The sequence below is a fragment of the Ambystoma mexicanum genome, chromosome 10 (assembly GCF_040938575.1).
Source record: "Ambystoma mexicanum isolate Mex_15411 chromosome 10, UKY_AmexF1_1, whole genome shotgun sequence".
NCBI classification, from domain to species: Eukaryota; Metazoa; Chordata; class Amphibia; order Caudata; family Ambystomatidae; genus Ambystoma; species Ambystoma mexicanum.
Genome location: NC_090932.1, coordinates 1,305,159,459 through 1,305,179,206, shown reverse-complemented (window position 1 = coordinate 1,305,179,206; position 19,748 = coordinate 1,305,159,459). Strand labels below are relative to the sequence as shown.

The window sequence follows — 19,748 nt, the reverse complement described above, 5'->3', positions numbered from 1 at the left end:
GACAACTGTTACAAGGCACAGCAACTTTAGTCACCTTAAATAACAAGCTGTCCTTTGTAATCCAAGGCAACAAGATCGTCAACACCTCCATGCCCCTCCTGTGCTGGGTAAGAGAGCCTAACATTACCCCAATGCATAGAAAACTGCAACAGAATCAATGTAAGATTACATGGTTGGCCTATTGTTAATATCCAGAGTGCTCACCCCTTCCTCCTGAAACTAAAGTTCTGATCACATCATGCTAGCTGTGAGAATGCTGCACTGGCTTCCAAACAAACAACGGGCGGCCATCAAAACCAGCATCTAAATCGATGAAGCCCTTAGTGGCAGAGGAATAGCTCACTGGCAAAAATCTGAGGGTGTCCATTCAGATGACAAGAAGACTAAAGTGAACGAACCGAAGTTGTTTTCGCGCCAGGAAAATGCACGTTTTAGAGATGGGACACAGCATACATAAAGCTGAATCCAACAGAACCATATTTTGCTACACCTTCAACCTGAAGCATGCATTATCAAGTTCTATAAAAGGATGACCAAATTAATCTTGCCAAGGGATTGATAGAAATCCATCTTAATCATTCAGGAGCGCTCAATTCCTCTCCATATCGAGCAAATGGCTTTACCTTCCCCACCTTCCATCTTTGCCACAGTATGCACAACTATTCATAAAATAAAGAACTGGATTTAAACCTTTTACAAGCTTTTGATGCACCCAACATCGCAGCAGCAAGTGCTTACCAGGGCAAGCAGTCTTACTGTACTGCTAAAGGTGCAGAGGGCGGTGTTGGGCTGCTTATATGCCCAGCAGACTTCCACTGTGGATACTTAGCTCACACCGTTTAGAGGCAGGACTCAAATGGCCAATACCAATGTCAACAATTAGCTGACTTGTAAAACAAATTCTTCAGTTGTGAATCTCCAAAAAGGGATCGCAAAGCTGGGCCGTAATTGATAGCTAAATTAGATAAACTCTGCCATACAACATCAAGTAATAATAATTCAGACCTTAAATGAGCCCCAAAACAAAAACATCTAAAGCAATAATGACAAGCATTTAGTGCATCATCCATAATTATGATCCAAATAAAGTACAAATCCTAGAACATGCATTTGCCCCTCAATTTCCAATGTCTGGGGTTAGAATAGTAAATAAACCCAGTCCTAGAATAAACTTTGAGCGTTTTTTTGTGTGGGTGTATGCTGTATAACCGGAACCTGGTGCACATGTTGAATTGCTTTAGCATTGTTCTCAAATTCCTTGTGATCCCATTAGTCTTCTACAGGTTTCACTTACTGGAGGAAGAGTTTTTTCATCATGTTGTGTAGTGTCCGGTGCAGAGCTGGGTCATACAGCAGGGAAGATGGTGATCTGAGCCAGCGGTAGAAATGCATCACCTGGTTATCAGCATAGACATTGTGATATTGGGTAATCTCTTTCACCCAGCCCACCACCATACTCTTCAGAATCCTGCAAGAAGAGAATCCAGACAGTCAAACATCACATGCTCTACTGCCACAAAATATTGTTAATACACAATCAAAAAACTATAAACAAATACAAACACCTTGCATATTTAAGCTCATGTCAACTTTAGGTAGTGCCCACCTGATCTTGAGATGCTCACGGCTCTGCCTCAGCTTTCCACAAACACTTAAGTGAAGCACTGCCCCTGCAAGTGGACTTGAATGTCTGCTGACACCTATTCTCTTCTACGTTAAGGTCAACCACCCACACCATTCTTGGAGTTAACTTATTTAACACTGGGCAACTTAATCGGCCGCCTACAGGGCAGTTGAGTGGGCTCCCTTAGACATAGTGGGTTCTTGGAATCAACTCTGCACAAGATGGGAGCGCACAAACATTGGAGTTTGGCTGTATGGGTGGACTCCAAAGTCTGCCCAAACAAAGTAATTGTTGAGAAGGATACAAGGTGACTATTTTTATTGGACTGTAGGCCAATGGTGATACTGGGACCGGACAGAAGCACAGCATCTGCAAAAGTTGCTAAACAGGACGTGCACCAATGGGGTCTGTGAGAGAAAGGAGCAACCCCCAACAGCACCGAGCACCCACCAGGCTCTGAATCTATTTAAGTTAATGTCTACTTGACTTGAAGGTAATGGGAAACCCTCTTCCCTCTGTTGTTGCGAACAGGGGGGTTTATAGGTGAAGGTCAATGGCACTTCAACGTGGCTGCAAGAGACAGGGTTGCTGTGCATCAACATCTCTCCGAGCTTCTGCCCAAGCTTAAACCTGTCTATAGCATGGCCTGCTTGGGGAAGCTTGTCATCACCAAGTTCTTGTCAATGCCTTTCTTTGAAGTGCCAGTAATCAAGAGTTCATATGGCTTGATCTTTCTTAGCTCAAGAACGCATGCGGCAATAATATGTGTTTGGAGGGTCAGACGATGGAAGCAGACTGGGGAAATTTTACCTGGTCTTCCTTAAAGAAATAAGAATAAGGCCCATCTTTCCCTGTCACGGTGTGGTATTCCCTACCTACTTTACTGCTCGTTTATCGTTTCTGAATGTCCAAAAAAGAATAAGTTCACAGTCTAAAAAAAAAACTCTCACCCTAACACTTACTGAAAAGAAAAATAGGAGCAGGAGAACCTTCACCTGCTGGGTGCTTTCGGCACTGGTCTTCTTGGCAAAGAACTTCTTGATATACGATTTTTCAATAGTCTTTGCCGACTCTTATCAGTTTGTGCAACTCTTTCTTCATGTTGATTTATTTACTTTCCGTTTTTGGAGTGCCTCTCCTGGACTCAGATTGATTTATCATAAAGGATATCTTGGTCTTCAGTTTCTCATACTCTTTTTCTCATCTCCCACTCTTCTGCTTTTGACAAAGGATCTGATTTACTCTGTCTTCCGAGGGCAGAGATATGCAAGCTTTATTATTCACTTTTTTGGTACACTCTATAATTTGCTTTATCGCATTGCAAGTAATCAGATTCGGTGATGTTGGTTCTAATCTTCTCTCGCTTTCATCGAGATAATTTTTGATTGATATTTCACTTTTGTTCACCTCCCTTCTAGGGAACATTTTTCTCTTTCACACGTTAGCACAGTTCAGATTTATCAAGTTTACTTTCACATTCTCTCATTCGTACAACGATTAGTTTTCTGGTTCATATAATAATCGTCGGTTGGCTTCCCGTGCCTCCCATGTCCCCAGTTACCTTCCTTATTATCAGGGCACATCTGTGGTTATCACAGGCCTTGCCTCTGTTCCTTTCCCTCCACTGCATCGTGGAGCCGTTCTCCTCAGCGTCCTGGTTAGGCGGTCGTCGCTCCTCCCATCTGCTTCTACATAATTCAAAGGGGAGCTGTGCCACTTGCTGAGGCTTCCCTACAGCGGTATCGGCATTTAGGAAAGCTGGCTACCCACCACAACTCTTGCAGGGTCTCACCACCACCAACTCTCAAGCTCCACTTGGCTCGGCTTCTCTCAAGCTCTCGGCTACGCAGGTCTCTCAGCGTTCTGTGTGCTGCTTCCCAGCAACTTGGGATTTTGTGGGCTCTGTGTCCTGCAAGATTCACATTCTATGGGGACCTGCCCTGCTTCGATGGACGTTGCTCTTTCCTCTCATCCCTCCTCTCTCTCTCCCTCCGAGTGCTTGTCTTTTAATGCACTCATCACAGAGAATTGGTTAAACAACAGTTTCTCTTTCTTCTGGATTATCGCATCTGTTAGCTTCTTCTTCAGCCCAGTCTTGGTACTTAATATTTGATAGGTTCGACAGTCCCATATAGGCCATCAAGTTCCTCACAGGAAAGGGAGTCCTTGTCCCCTGAGGTGGAGTCTCTTCCAGTGAGGTTCCACTTGCATTGAACCCTGGGGAGGGTGTTGCAGAGCAGGCTCACCTCCCTCGCGTCATGGGTGGCGGGGCGGGAGCTTCCCCTTGGGGAGATGAGACAAATTACCTCGATTTGTTGCATGTGATACAGAGATATTAAGTTGAGCCACTATTTCAAGCCCTGGAAGAAGGAGCAAAGGCATACTTAAGATATAAAATCCATGAGATATATCCCTGCCGATACAGCCTTGAAACACTCGTGTATAGGCGCGTTATAAATGCCATATCATATACACAGACAGATTGATTTTTTGATTGGAGATAGTTGCCCTCAACACAGTAGGCCAGGCGTTAACTGTTTTTGACATGTGGCAAATGCTGCAACAAATATGCAATTTAAAAGACCAGTCATAATGACCCGAAAAGGCAGTACAACCTAATGCCCTCAGATACAAAGCACTTGTATCGCATGCCTTCTTGGCAGGCTGATGGTGATCTTTTCATTTTCTGTCTTGCCTTACACGATTCATTCTAGTAGATGCCAATGTCAAAAGTATCTGCGTGGTGGACAAAAGGGTAAGAACCAATGGCACGGAAACCTTGTCTCTGCGAGAGCTTCCAGGGTTTCCGAAAGTTACCAAAGACTGATTTGTTACTGTAAAACACATGGCATTCAGCTGCTCAGAGCATTTCACCAAATGTCTGAAGGGACTTCTTTGCACATCAATTGAGGCCAGACCCTTCCAATCAGACCCCAAAGAGTCAAGTCCTCTAAGAGGGTAGACTGGCACTGGACACGGCTCTCTGGGCCAGGGCATGGAGAACTGGCATAGAGACATACTATGAAAGGGCACAGTCTTTCACCATGTGAGACTCTGCTTGGTTAAAGTATACAGGGTTTGCAATACCATGTTTTTGCATGGGCAGGAATACGTTTCATCTGTGGCTTTGGAGGGGAAGCACGTTGAGGGATACTTGCTGGTCGAGTTCTCAGTTCCGAAAGATGTAGCAACAACATGTGCCTTCAAAACAAGGAATTGTATAAACATCCTAAGGCAAAAGGCTTCTCATGTCCCTCCCTAAACTAATACTCGATGTGCAATGGTAACATAAGAGAAAATTAGTGCAGGCAAGCAGCTGCATATACCTGTGAGGGAACCTGGACAGTGTTGGAGAGCCAGCGGAATATAAGTGTACAGGAAGGCTTCTGCCAGTCTTTTTGCTGAAATGTGAATTTGGTCTCTCTTACAAGATCTTTTCTTCACATTCTCCATTTCAGGGGCCTTGTGAGTTGGTGCTTAGTTGGGCAATTTTGAGCTTTTGTGCTATATTTCATCTACCATTTAAACAATAGGTTTAACATTGCTGCACTCACTGGTTGACTGGTATGGCAGAAAAGATATCTGTGAAAGGCCCTTTTTCATTCCCATCTCTCAACAACAAAGTGAGCAATAAAAAGTTACCAGGAGGACTGGAATGTAGTGTGGAATTAAAGTGCCAGAATTCAGACTGGATTTTAGTCCATGTTCTCCAAAAAAAAAGACAAGTCTTAGCGCAAGAGGCACAGAAAACCATCAAAGAAGACTTCAAATCTAGAGAAGAAAACAGTAATAAAAAAAAATAAAAAAACGGACAAAATGAAGGATGGTTTCTATTAAGAAAAACAGCAAAAGCCTGCTGAAGCGTCCTCTCAGAACAAGCGTACTATAAACCTGAGTGTATCATGAGCGAGTTATATGAATTCCTAAGGACCGACAGTTCTAAAGGAGAAGAGAAAAAAAACCCTGGGTCGGCCTACACACCATTTAATAATATACAACTAAAAAACAGGTCATGATTTTATCTTTAAATTACAATGATTCTTAGAAGTTTTTGGGGACCCCACTCTGCCGAAATAAGAATTTTAACTGTTGTAAATAATAATGATGGCAATATGGTGGAGAAGATCAGACAGTTTCCTTTGTTACACATGCTCCTGCATAGTATTTCTCTTGCCTGCAATATCTTCATCAGTCTGAGTTTCTCCTTTATGCCAAGTTCCCTTCTATGTCACTATAGGGTAGGGCATATGGGAGAAGGGGTCAAAGGGCACTCCCTGGTCGATTATTATAGAATGGCATAAATTATCTAAATGGTGCACATCAAATTCTCAGTGCTTGAATAATGAGTATTATTAAAGTCAATGGCACACATTTTATTAACCCCGAAAGGATTCCAGGCAGCTAAAGGAGACATGAAGGGTTATAGACTTGTAGGTGTCGGACACATTTCAAGATCTTAACAGAAATGATTTAATTTACATATTTAGAGACATGCCTGATGCACCTAGAGAAGGGACTCTTGGTACCTGCACTAAAATCCATGTTTCAAAGTGAATGTAACCCTCACGCACTGCTGCCCATGTTACATTGCTCTGTCTAATTCAACATACAACGCCACAAGTTCCTATCAAATACTTCTACGTGTTTTAGGCACAACTTCCATTAATTTTTCAATTCATTTGTATTCAACATGAAGAAATACATACCTTTATAAATCATGAATTAGTTTAAAAAAAGAAATGGGGATTGCAACGATATTGAGGAAAATGCAGGTCACCTTGCTCTTGTCGCAAGAATGCTCTTTGTGCTGGGATTGTTTGGAAAATTGCCATTACGAAGACAAATCTAAAACACACATTACAGCATATTGACATAGCAGCAAGGCACTGATGGCTTTGTGATATGGTGCCTGTGAATGCAGTGACTGTTACTTTTGTTAAAGATGGATGTATGTTTTCATAAACAGTTTAGGTAAGCGCGCTGGCTTGATTTGTAGCCACCTCAGCTAATGCTCAGCTATGAGGCTGGTAGAACAAAATGCTGGGTTAAGAACCCGCATTCCACCTTGGGATTCTGGATTTCCTGCACTGTTGAGAGGTCTGCAGTTATATTCCTAATGTGAACTACCACAAATTGTCTAGGGATTGGCCCCAATCTATGCCTACATTTATTGTCTGCATGAAAAAGTTAACCATTGAAGGTGCTTTCGCGCTCTTACAACCCATAGTATCTTTGATCTCTCAAGATAGCCCAAAGAAATACTGCCACAGGATGGTGCACCAGACATTTCTATTTAGGCGGCGGAACAGTGTGTGTGTTGTGATTTAACATTTGTACAGTAAGAAACTAAATCATGTACGTTATACCCACAATTCTGGCATATTACTCAGTTATTAGCAGATGAGGAGCAGCCCTTTTCTTAAGCTTTTCCCCTATTTTGCATTCACATATATTTCACCTAAATGGAACTATTCATTGTGGGGATTACACATTGTTTATTTGTACTATTGTTAAAAGGTTTTACAAAAGTAACGTCCGAGACAGCACTTAGGAAAGTCCACTTTCGGTGAACAGGGTTACACTACTTAGGCTTAGCCTGAACCACACACGGGTTTGGTAGAATTGCAAGCAGCCACGCTTAGTCTCAGGAGGGAGGAGGGCTGTAGTGAGGTACAAAGAACACTTAGTCAAAGAAAACACGGATACACTTAGAAGTTATATAAAAACAATAGCTATTATATACACTAAGGCACACTGTTGTAACAGTTGCAGTCGCACTAGAATAGCTTTTTCAGTAACAAATCACATAATAAAAGCATCTGAAACATATGCAAACTTTTCCAAACTCTTATAACTTTAGTAACTTTGTTCCAGCCTGTCCTAAAGAGCCCAACCCTATTTTATGAGAGTCTCACAATGTTCAGAGGGGATACTGGGCCACCAGTGACCAAGGGTTGGGTAGAAAAGGCAGAACAAAACCAAAAAAAGAAAGCAAGTACAAGGTTCAGAGTGGCAGAGTCCAACGGGATATCTTCTTGGTTTTGCAGGCAAGTAAAAGTTATGTTTCAAAAGTCAAGAGGTTTCCTTGAAGGGGCACCCCAAGGACCAATGTCCTAAGGGAGAATTAGAGAACAGTGGGTTGTCCACCACAATATAACTATGGAGGGGTGTGGGATACAGGATATCTGCAGCCCCCAGAATCACAAGATCAAACAAGCAGAACCCAGGTATATTTTACCAGGAGCAGGACCGTACCTTCAAGTGAAGAAAACAGTTGCTGCAGGACAGTCCCAGCGGTGAGGTGACAGCAGACCCGGTCACAGGTGTCTCAGTCTTGGCGACAGAAGAAAGGGATTTAGGTGGATCTGGCAACATCCCTCGTGCAGACGGATGCCCAGAAAAGGATTTTTGCGTTTCTGTCTTGTCAGTGCTTTTTTCAGGCTTGAGTGAAGAACGGTTATCACGGCGGTAGGCTTTTCTCAGTTGGTCCTCATCTCTGGTGAGGGGACTTTGGGGAGTGGGCTTGAGTCACTGCAGGCTTAGGAGGATGCCCACAAAGTTCCAGGTGAAACCACACTTCAGGCGACTATGCACAGCGATGCAGCACAGGTCCCCGGGTATTGGTGAATAGCAGCCGGTGGAGGTCGCAGCCCTTCCAAGGTTGGTGCAAATTGCAGTTCGACTGTTTAGGCCCACCAGTCCAAGGGAGGAAGTCGTGTTTGGCTCTTCCCGGTTGTTTAGAAGTTGAGGTTGGTACAGCAGTGGTTATTCAGCAGGCTCTGGCAGTCGCTGGAAATTGCCGGCAGCATCCATCTTCATCATACTTCTTCGTCTTCCTCTTTAGGAGTCTCCAATCGGGATTTCCAGCCTCCCAGACTGAACTGCTTTGGGTCATCCACACTGCAGTACAAGGGAGTTTCGTCATGTTCCCCACTTCCTGTCCTGCCAGTCACTCAGAGACCTGTTGTGGGCTTTCCATGGGAATCCTGGCAAAGGCAAAAGGACCAGAGAATCCTCCCCCACCCAGAAAGGTAAAACGAGACAACAGAAAGGACGAGTCACCTTGTTCAGGGGTTAAAAAGTACAGCCACCATTTTGGGTAAATGGTGTCCCTTGTGTCGACTACCGCAGCTGCAAAAACAGCCTGTGACAAAAGTCCACAAAAAGTCATGAAAAAAGGTACAATGTCCTGCACAGAGAGCTTGTCACAGTCACCAAAAACTTACTGGAGAGTCGAGAAAAGGTATACATTGGATCCCCTCAGCACTCCACGTAAGGTGGGGTGTGCTGATCTCGCAAAAGAAAACACAGGTAGGATAACTGGTAACTGAGTTAACCAAGGGAAAAAAAAATAAACTCTAAAATGGGAAGCTCTAGTGCTCTGCGCTGCTTTAGTAAAATGTAGATGACAGAAAAGATGGAGGAAAGCATGACTCCAAAATGAAATACCAAAAGGAGGTACCAGGGGTTCCCAAAAGCAGAGTCAAAGAAAAGGTTCCCACTCACTCAGGAAAACTAGTCAGAAATCCAGTGGTCCATCAAAAAGTGCTAGGGGACTCACAAATGTAGAACATTTCACACAAAAAGGGAAATCTACACTAACTATAATTAAGCAATTTAGCAACGTTTCAAAATACATCTATATTCACTTTGACAATTAAGTCAACCAGTTTCACAAAAGAATAAGCTGCAGTATACAGGGCAGCAGTGTGGTTATGAGCAATGTGCCATACCTGAAGGTGTTGGAGCAGAGGGCGGTTTCATCGTAACTAGCCAGTGAATTGACTGCCTGATTCCCGGTCACCATGTCCTCCAGGGATGCTTGCTGAATAACATCAAAGCTCACCCCAATGCTGGATGCGCCTTCCATGTCATTGATATGATGTGACTGGAGAATGGTGTTCACTGCCAAGCTCTGGATGTCCAACTCGATGCAAACTACAACAGATCATGTTGGAATTAAAGAAAGACTGACACTGGGAAGTTCATCAACATAGACAGGTTCAGGAATACAGACTGTCCCTGACAGCTCTACTGTAAAAAAACAGCCTGTGCCCGCATTAATTTTACATTGAGAAAACCAATCAGATTACTACCAGTTTATCTACATCCTGCTCAGCTGAACCAACTACCAAACCCATCCACCTACTTACCGGTGGAAAAACAGCCCGGATTGTTTATTTCCACTGAAGCTCGTTCATCAAATTCCATTACCAATCGGTTATCATCAGCCTCTTTGCCACCGAGGTCCGGGCGTGACGTAGGTGACTGCCACAGCAGGTGGTTGTGCCGTCGAAGGTGACGAGAGAAAAAGAGATCAGAACCGAAGGTGGAGATGTCATCTGGAAGATTGCCCACAGGGATATGATAATACCTATCCAAAAAGGAATGCGTTTTAAACACTGCAGCATCCAGATAATAGGAGTATACTTAGCACAGGTGGAGAGGTACAGGAAAGTTCAGGAAAGAGCATACTTGGAGATTAGACATACAAGAAAAGGGAAAAGTAGCCATTTTGGAATGAAGAAACATTAAGTGCAAAATAAACAAAGACATTGTATTAAGGGAGGAATACTAGAAAAGTAGAAGTATCACCTCTTACGAAATAGCATTTAAGAGTAGCCAGGGGACTTCTAGTGGATTAGGTATGTTAAACTCTGAATACTCATACCAAAGCAGTTGGCCGATTCATGCATTACACTTCAGCATCCCATTGTACTCAATATCAATATTATTATGAAATGGAAGACCCTCACCTGAGCCTTGACCTCCAGCCTCTAATCATAAACCTGATGCTGAACAAACCCGATACGAGTGCAGCACACATGAGGGAGCACTGCTCTAAAGTGAACACACCTGCCCATCTCGAAGGCCTGCGATAGGTAGCTATCCAGGTTGAGGTAGTGTCGGATCATCCGCCGAGCACCATGCCGCTGCCAGTCTAGCACACCATAGCTGATGTCATCCGTCACACGAACAGGAACCAAAGGAAATTCTTCGAAGACTGGCATTCCAATGGTCAAACGCTTTAAATCCCAATTTGACTGCACAGCTATCAGGGAGGGGCCTCTGCGTTCATCCTGAGAAGGTATGAAAGTATGTGTAGCAAATGAGAGATGAAAGAAGAAGGGGGGTTGAAAGAATGGTGAGAATGTGGAAGAAAACAGCAGGGGTGGAAAAGGAGTGTAAAGGCTACTAAATAGAGCAAACAAAATAACATGCAGAAATGACGTCCACTAGAAAATGCGCTGAAAAATGGCCTTCGTTTCACACAAAAACAGTTTCCGCAAACAATAAGTCCTAAATAAATAGTATAATTGGAGGATATTGCTTGTAGTAACAATTGTCAACTATCATGGGTGAAATACACTGATTCAATTAAACTGCAGGTTGTCCATCAAGTTAGTCCCAACAGTCACAAATGACAGTGAATGAACAGTCAGGCTTTACTCTTAGGAGATGGATGTGCTGTACAAAAGTACAACTAGACAGACACAAAATACATCACACACAACATATAGTGTACCATTAATTTATTTAGCACATTGTCAAATACGTATTCTGAGTTTTATACAAGTACAGAATGCATAAGAAAAACAAAAGGAGTAGGTCATACATTGATTGCACCTCATTCTCCAAAAATATCGAGTGGACTACCCGTACAAGGAAGTTCTAAGACTACATGATGTGAACATCTTGTCAGGTTGGTTCTCTGGAAGAAGGGGCTCCGAGCCCACCATCCAGGCAATCTCCAACTGACAACGGACGAACAAAAGGGACCCAACACTCTACACATTCCTGCACTCATGACATCACAATCAAGACATCACAGCACAGCACAGTCAGGGGTTGCACACATACTATAGATCAGCACTACCCCTACCACCACCACAGCAAAGTAGGATCAGATTGCTACAAGGAAAGCAAAGGTAGCTCAAGCAGGACCTAAACGGCATTCGCCAGCAATCACGCTCACACCGAAAAAATTAAAAGAGCAACCATACGCACACTCCCACTTTCCCAGTGGGAGGGAACACAAACAGCAATGATAACACACTGGGTGAGACAGAGGCAAAGGTGGTGAAGGAAAACTGAACACAAATCCACCAACAATACTACAAACTATAGAATCTATGCTGGGCCTGCCACACCCATGTCATCAGCTACACCTGAGACCAATCACTCTCAAGTGCCCTTAGCTGCTACGACAACACTGAAGAACCTCACACACAGGGCTGTCACCCCAAGACAACTTGTGTCCCAAACATCAGTTCTCAAGAATGCTACCACTGCAAAACCAAAACCTACGGCAAACAAACCAGGAACCGAGGCAACCCCTATTTAAATGAGTGTCCGCCTGCCCTGAAACACAGAAGGAAAAACCTCTACTTAGTGAAGAGGTAGAAATAAGTATCTGAAGACAGTAGGGTACCTTCCCCATGCCAACACACAAAGCCGAAACAAAGGAAAACCACAAAACTTGAGAAACCGGAGAAAAAGGCAAGAAAAACCCAATGCTGTGATATATGTGCTACAGCAAAGGAAAAAACCAGGACAACTACACAAACCGTGCATCTGCTGCCAGCCCCACAACAGATTAAGCAGCAACGCCTGTGAGAGACACCAAATAGGGCCTACTACAGTCAGTAGCACCTTTCTTCAACACACACACACACACACACACACACACACACACACACACACACACTCACTGATGGGACAGAGAAAAGAAATTCATAAAAGAACAAGGAACAATATGGTCGAGGCACTCATACGGGAGGGAAGGAAGCAAAACGTCTCAGATGCTCGAACTACTGAGTTACACAAAGGCGACATGTTGCAACAAGCGGGGTGCACCATACACAGTGTTGCATACCTATTATAAACAGCATGAGTGTGCACTGAAACACACCAGAGTGCTGTGCCGTGCCATTTACATGCTACAGAAGAACAGAGGTGACAAACGTTCCTGGAATATTGTGGCTACAAGCCCCCAACAGACAAGACATGCTGCAGTCTAGCTGTAATTGAAACAGAACATAATCATGGTGGCAGCAATCGCCCAACAGGACAGCAGATGTGCAGCAAACACAACAGCACTATTCACCTAGGCGCGTGTATTAAGAGGGTGGGGATAGGCACCCAACTAGTATACATGTTGCAAGCACACTAAATACAATAGGCTTCCTGTGGAAATCATCTCTAGCAAAGAAACATGTCTAGCCAATTGACAAACCGATTAGCCCAAGGCACCTGTAATACCTCCAGTCCACCACCCCACTTACTCAGGGAAAGCCGCCCTGTAGAGCACAATGTCATCAGTAAGTAAAGGTAGGCCATCTGTGGAAGGATAACCAAACTTGGCACCTGAAGAGACAATGAACATACTATGCTAAAAGTAACAGTGGAGAAAGCAGCAGGAGGCCACAGCTAGTACATCGACAACTATGCTCACTCATACCGGCACTGCTTGACAACAGATACATCCAGGCAGTGATAACCTAAGAGCACAATGGAGTCCCACCCCCCTCCCCAACAACTGAGTTGTGACAAAATTGAATGCGCTATAACATTATCACTAGAAGGAACACTTGTATGCCTACGCCCTGCACATATCTATCTAGGTCTTCTATATCCCCCTGCACTTCTGGTTACTGCACTTATATAAAAACGCACAGCTCAAACTGTTTAACTTAGGAACTGGAAATGTGGAAGGTACATTGTTTGACGTAGGCACCCAGTAAGGAATGATTTTTGGAAATGTCTTCCCGAGGGAGATCGGGAGGGAGGGGAGGGGGGATGAATTATTTTACGAGGATACCTATATCTCAGAAATCTAAGATGTTACGGACGTGAACATTGGCATTTAGATTCTTCTTCAAAAATAGAGAAAAACGTGTTTTACCATTTTCCAAAATCCAGTTAAGGGAGGTGGAAAAGGGGGTGATTATTTTTTGAAGGATGCCCATATCTCACAATCAAAGATTTTAGAAAAGTAAAAAGTTACATTTAAATCTTCATTAGAAAGAAAGTTTCTGAACTGCTTCTTAAAATTGGTAACAGAGTATCACGTATTTAAGAGCAAAATTGACAAGTGATGGCGCAGTCCACAACCCCCTTGTGTTTTTGAACACTTTAAATCCTCCTGGTCTTCCCGAACACAAACTTCTTCTAAAAGTGGGAGCACCTGTGATATTATTGCAGAACCTCAACCCACCTAATCTCTGTAATGGCACAACATTGCGAGTGAAAGCTCTCCACAGAAATCTGATCGAGGCTACGGTGCTAACCGGTTATGGCCCGGGGGAGTCCGTGATCATACCACAAATACCCCTTATACCTTCAGCATTTCCGTTTGAATTCAAAAGACTTCAGTTCTCCTTCAAGGCTTGTTTCGCCATGAACATCAACAAATCTCAGGGGCAGACTTTAAATGTTGTGGGGATTGATCTAAGGGAAGACTGCTAATAGCATGGGCAGTTTTACGTGGCCTGTTCAGAGTAAGCTCATTTAACTCTCTGGTAATCCCAGCACCCCGAAGGGAGAACCACTAATGTAGTTTACAAAATAGTACTCAAATAATCTTTTTTGTAGGTTGCAGATGCCAAATAAGTAATTTTAATTTGTCAGACTCATTGCCTGTTTGTAATTACAACACAAACAAACTTCTGGATGCACATCAATGGAACAAGTATCTTTGTTTTGTAGCCATATGCCCTGACCAACGTCTGCAATAAACATTGCTTATTACGTTAAGACATCAACCTATTCATTATATTTCGTAGTTTGAACAAAAAACTCATCGGTCTTTGGAAAACAATTGTACCAAATCCATGCGCGCAAAGCCAAAGGCAACAGGTAGGACCTAATAAAAACACACTAAGGTCTGCTGGCCCAGAGCATGGGCTGAACCTTACAGAGTTACATTCCGATCACTGACAGCAAAACATTCCACACAGCAACTCAATGCTTGGATGTTAGGGACATTTTCACCAATGTCAAAGCAAAGGATGAGCCATTTCAAATTCCTTGGCCTGAGTAGTCCCTTAAACTGTGTGGTCATCCTCCCATCGGAGGCTGGGCCCAGCAATGTACTTAGGGCAACTGCCCTTTGCAGCTACCTTAGGCAGCACTTCATTACTGCAGTAGCGGGGAATAGAGTGAAAAGCACTCTTTGCAAATAGGGAAATTGGGGTGATGCTTTAGTAGCCCCTATTGGCAAACTCCTCTTCTGATGGGGTCAGCGGCCAGCCACACTTTGCCGGAATCCAACCCACTCCACGCTTCTGCCACTGCAACTCTGACATTCCACTGCTCATGCAACCATGGCCCCACTCCTTGCTGCAGCCCGCCCCAACATGGATATAGGGAAACCAACAGAGTTGCCCACACTGTGACCAGTTTTCAGTGATTGACTTCTTGTGAGTACACCACTCCCCCCACTGTGTGTGTCTGCCCATTATATAGGGCACTCCAATGACAACCCACCAGACAGGATCGAAACCCACCTTGCCACAGGCTCTCCTGCGAAGCCCACCACAGAAAACAGGGCAAAGCTGAGCCAACTGTTACAGCTTTCATAAGCAGTCCAATGGTTTCAGCAAGCAGCGGGGAAGAGTGGCTTCAGAAAACACTAGGCCACAGAGGGAGCACAACGCCCTGGGTGGTGGGCTGGTCTGCAGCAGGGCAGTGGACTCTAGGTGCCGACTCCCCACCACCACCACAACGCTGAAGGAACAAGGAAATTGATAGAGGATCAAAAGGAGCATACTCGTCGCCAGTAATGTAGTTATCTTGTCAGGTGGGTTCTCTGGAAGAAAGTCAGAGACAGTGGGTCCAGGTAAGTACTCTTTAACCAGGTAAGTGGAGAGAAAAAGAGGAAGATGAAACCCACAGTACCCATCACCCAGGCAAGCTCCAACCGACACTGGAAGAACTCAAGGCAGCCATTGAACATGTTCTGCAGGCTTACATCATGCACTCAATACATCACAGGATAGCCCGGCGTGGCATACATACAATAGACCAACACAGACCGCACAGCAGGAGCAGATTCCGGCATGCAGTCACTTGAAATAAGGGAGGAACATGGTTAAATAGGCCAAGAAACAGAAGTTAAAATTACAGATTACACCCCAAAAATCAGGAAGAAAGAATGCAATCACAACCAATTAAGAGTTACATCTTTATATGAGATGGAAAAGACTGAACTTCATTCATTTATTAACAAAAACTTATTTTTCTTTATTAACGTGTTGGTTGTAAAAACCTCATGATCACAAAAGATCAAAAATAAAAATCAAAAAAGCACAGGGGCAATGTGCTGGTCTTGGAAGCAAGACCACGCAGAGAAACAAAGGTTTGAATCCCAGATCCGCGCTTAGAAACCGAACTCTGGTATTAAGCGAGTTATCAAAAAAAAAAAAAAACAATAAAATAAATTCGGAGAATGAAAATCACCACCGAAAATGACAGTTTATAAAATAAATCCCAACAAAATCAAACATTTTGCAATTTTAAAGTGTACAGTTTTTGTGGAATTACTGGAAAAATGAGATGTGTCATGCCCAATGTCGGAATCTGTGAAGTTGCTTCTCAAATAGCCAACTCATATTTTGAGGCACTCAAAAAATGCATATAAAAATCACTCCCACTAACAAAACGTTTAATTTGCTGCAGAAACTCAAGAGCCCGAAGTGGGTCCAGGGAAAAATGTCCAAGTCCGGGTAGTGTGGGAAACCAAAGGGTATCTCAACCGCTAGTCCTCGGGGACTTGTCAGCCAGGTGACCAGGACACGGCTATCACTTTTGGATCCAGTTCCTGGGGGTGGACCAGGGTGGGAGGATCACCTGGGTGAGGGGTCGTCGGGAAGTGGAGGGGAGGCATCCGATGGTGAGACATGGTATTCCTCCCTTTTTTGTACACCTAACCCATCCTATTTTTTTTAAGATTCTCCGGAAACCCAAAACCCCCATCCTGCCCCCTCCCCCCCCTTTCTACACAAACACTGTGCCAAGGAAAAGGGCGCCAGAATAACAAGACTAACTCTTACATATCTCAATGGGCATGTCTCACTAATCAGGTCAGGCAAAGTCAGGCACTTGACTAAGTACATAAACCTGATACCAATTAGCTCTCCTCGTACGGATAAAAGGCGGAACCTAAACACACTCTGAGCAAGGTGGAACACGAGTAAGAGCAGAACTTCGCGGCGAAGACAAACCTACTGAAGCAGGGGGCGGACCAAGGGACAATAGTAGAGGATGGAGAACCCCAGGAGTTCCCTACAGGAAGTCAATGCCTCCAAAAGGCTGCGAAAGATACGTGGAGAAGGCCAAATCCCAAAGCAGAAGGCTGCATTGTGTTTCAAGGATGCCAGCGATCCTTCCGGGAGAACGGCAGAGTTGGGGAGGCAAGGCCAAGCCTGTGGTACTAACCTGGAATCGTGAATTGGAAAATTGTAACAGAAGAAAAACTCACAGCCAGTGAGTTAACAAGCGACCTGAGAGACTAGTGGTGTGTTAAGGAAAGATTGAAGTTGCAGCATTATATCACAAGTGAAGGCTGCATGCATGTGGATGAGATGCAAAGAAAGCAGTCCTGTGAATGAACGTTGAACTTTAAGTCAAGGGGTCCTGTGGAGGTCTGTAAAGAAAGCCACACATTCAAAAGTCTTCGACATCCAAAAACGGTCTGAGCCTGCATGAGGTAGACCCGAAGTGTAATAAGCTTGGGGAAGAGAGCCCCTCACTGCAAGTATTGATGAACTTTTGTTGAGAAATGTCCGAGTCCGACAGAGGGGGACCGGCGTGAACATTTTGTTGAATGGTGTTTGAAAGGCTGGAAAGAGACTTCTCGTGGAAGGCCAGACAGGCCTCGATCCACGTTCTTAACTGTTTGTGTTAAAACCCCGATCCATAGTGTGTCATCCTGCCTACGAGGACCGCCTTAATCCGTACTGTCTAGCGAGGGGAGGAGAGCTGATTCAGCCACATTTATTCTTTGTATTCGAACACTGATTTTTCTCCTTTATACACTTTTTGTAGAAGAAATAGGGTAGGCATTTGTTTTTCTTTAGCATAGGCCATTATGTTTTGTTTATCGTTTGATGGTCGAAACTACTCCCATCCTGGTAATAGGGCAAAGTAGGGGTTTTTCCAAACTCAGAATGTTTTTTAAAAAAAACTATTTATTGGCATTTATTAGCACAATCAATCAACATTTTGTGCTTAAATTCCCCATTGCCCTCCAACCCCCCTCTAGCCCCAGTACACCCCTATCATCTCCAGGGTTCATCACTGTCCATGTGTCTTGGCATGCATGCGTTTCGTTCTATAAGTCGCACCAGTCCTATGCTCAAATGGTACCCTCATCTCGGTACCTCTAGTGTATAACGCGTCTCACTGCTACTCAGTCATACGTTACTCACTACATTTAACACTCAGCTTCTTGTGTAGGCGACACCTCTTCTGCGTCTTCAGATTGTTGGATCAAGAAGTGCATTTACGCATCACAATTATTACCGACATTACCTTGAGTGCGGTTCAAAGACCCCCAGCCGTTTTCCACATCAAAGCAATACATTATGTCTAACTTCCACTGTGAGTGCCTTGGACTACACCACCCCCCCACCCCTCACCCCACTGTATCGCCATGCGCTGTTTGGCCAGTATGAGCAGTATGCTAATCAGTTTCCTGGTGTGATTGGGGGACCTCCTTAGTATAACATAGCAGTCCTATTAGTGGGTCAGGCCGTATGGTTTGGCCTGCGACGCCACCAACCCTGTCAAACACATCCTCTCAGTACCGTTGTATGACCGGACAGTTCCAAGATACATGGAGAAAGTCTGCCTGTTCGGTGTTGCACCTGTTGCATCTCCCCACGGTGTCTGGGAAGTATTCTTTTAGTTTAGCTGGGGTATAATAAAACTGATATATATATTTGAAGTAGATGAGTTTAAATCTTTCTTTAATGGCTCCCTTTCTGATCCCTGTGCAGCAGTATAACACATCCTCTAATTTCCCTCCACAGGGATATTTCCCATTTTTCTCTTGGTGAAGCCCGGTCCTTACTCCTTGTGTGTATGTACATAGCGCATAATCCAGATGTCATTTTGCTCCCAACCATGCCCTGCAGCAGCTTGTCCAGCATGAGAGAGATCTGGGTTGTTCCGGGACTGTGGTGAACACATGGTGCAAACTCACCTTTAAACGGAAGTACATAAATATGTCCAGAGCAGACATTGCCCCCTTCGCTTTCATCTCCTCTAGTGTTACAAATCTCCCTTCTGGGAAGAGATCCCCGAAGTTCAACACACACACTCCCTGACTCCCCCCAGCCTTCTCATCAGTGCTACAAAGTCTGATTCCGCAGTGATTGAGATCCCTGGTACATGTATCATGGAAAGTCTGGATGAGTATAGAACCTCCCCCCTCTTTTTATGCTCAAGGCGCGTCCATGCCCTGCAGGTCACCTCTACTAGGTTTCGAGTTACGTGCGTTCTACCTGGTGCGTGAGAATGGCCGATTGTAGGAGAGTTGGGGCCGCCACTGCTCTTTCCACTTCCACATGCCTCCTATCTCCCTGTACCTCGTACCAGTGCTTAAGGTATCCCGCCTGTGCCACATAGTAGCATATTTACAGGTCTGGTAGTGCCAGACTCCCTTCAGAAATAGGTGCCACAAGCTTATCCCACGATACTGTGGCAGGATTCCCCACCCATAAAAACTGCGAGATTGCCGACTTAACATTGCGAAAGTACTCCCCAGGTATTCCTATCGGAGCGTTCAGAAATACATAAAGGCATCTAGGAAGCAGTGTCATTTTAACAAGGGATTAAGGGGAGATTTTTCAAACGTGCCATTGCCACCCGAGCATGGTCAAGGATCCTCAGGTAATTGCTATGGTGCACCATGGATTCGTCCCTAGCAACACTGATTCACAAGTAGCAAGTCTGAATCATGTGCCACTGGAATCCCCAGCCATCTTGATATTGTTCAACAGTTTGTCAGTGAAAAGAGTAACAAGGCTTTCACTTTCAGGCCTGATATTTTCCCAAACCTTTGAACATCCCTCATTATTGGGTCTAGGTTGACTTTAAGGTCCCTAATAAAAAGCACCAT

At 44.3% G+C, this 19,748-nt stretch overlaps 1 protein-coding gene across 2 annotated transcripts in view; it reads right to left on the bottom strand.

Moving 5' to 3' along the window:
* The window catches only part of POLE (DNA polymerase epsilon, catalytic subunit), an 867,587-nt gene that overhangs the window by 213,687 nt on the left and 634,152 nt on the right, over window positions 1–19,748 (bottom strand). For both annotated transcript variants that reach the window (XM_069619327.1, XM_069619326.1), the window contains exons 37-40: window positions 10,481–10,704; window positions 9,778–9,998; window positions 9,358–9,562; window positions 1,295–1,468 (exon numbers count right to left, since the gene is read on the bottom strand). In XM_069619327.1, the coding sequence (XP_069475428.1) occupies window positions 1,295–1,468; window positions 9,358–9,562; window positions 9,778–9,998; window positions 10,481–10,704 (824 nt within the window). The remainder of the gene's footprint in view (window positions 1–1,294; window positions 1,469–9,357; window positions 9,563–9,777; window positions 9,999–10,480; window positions 10,705–19,748) is intronic.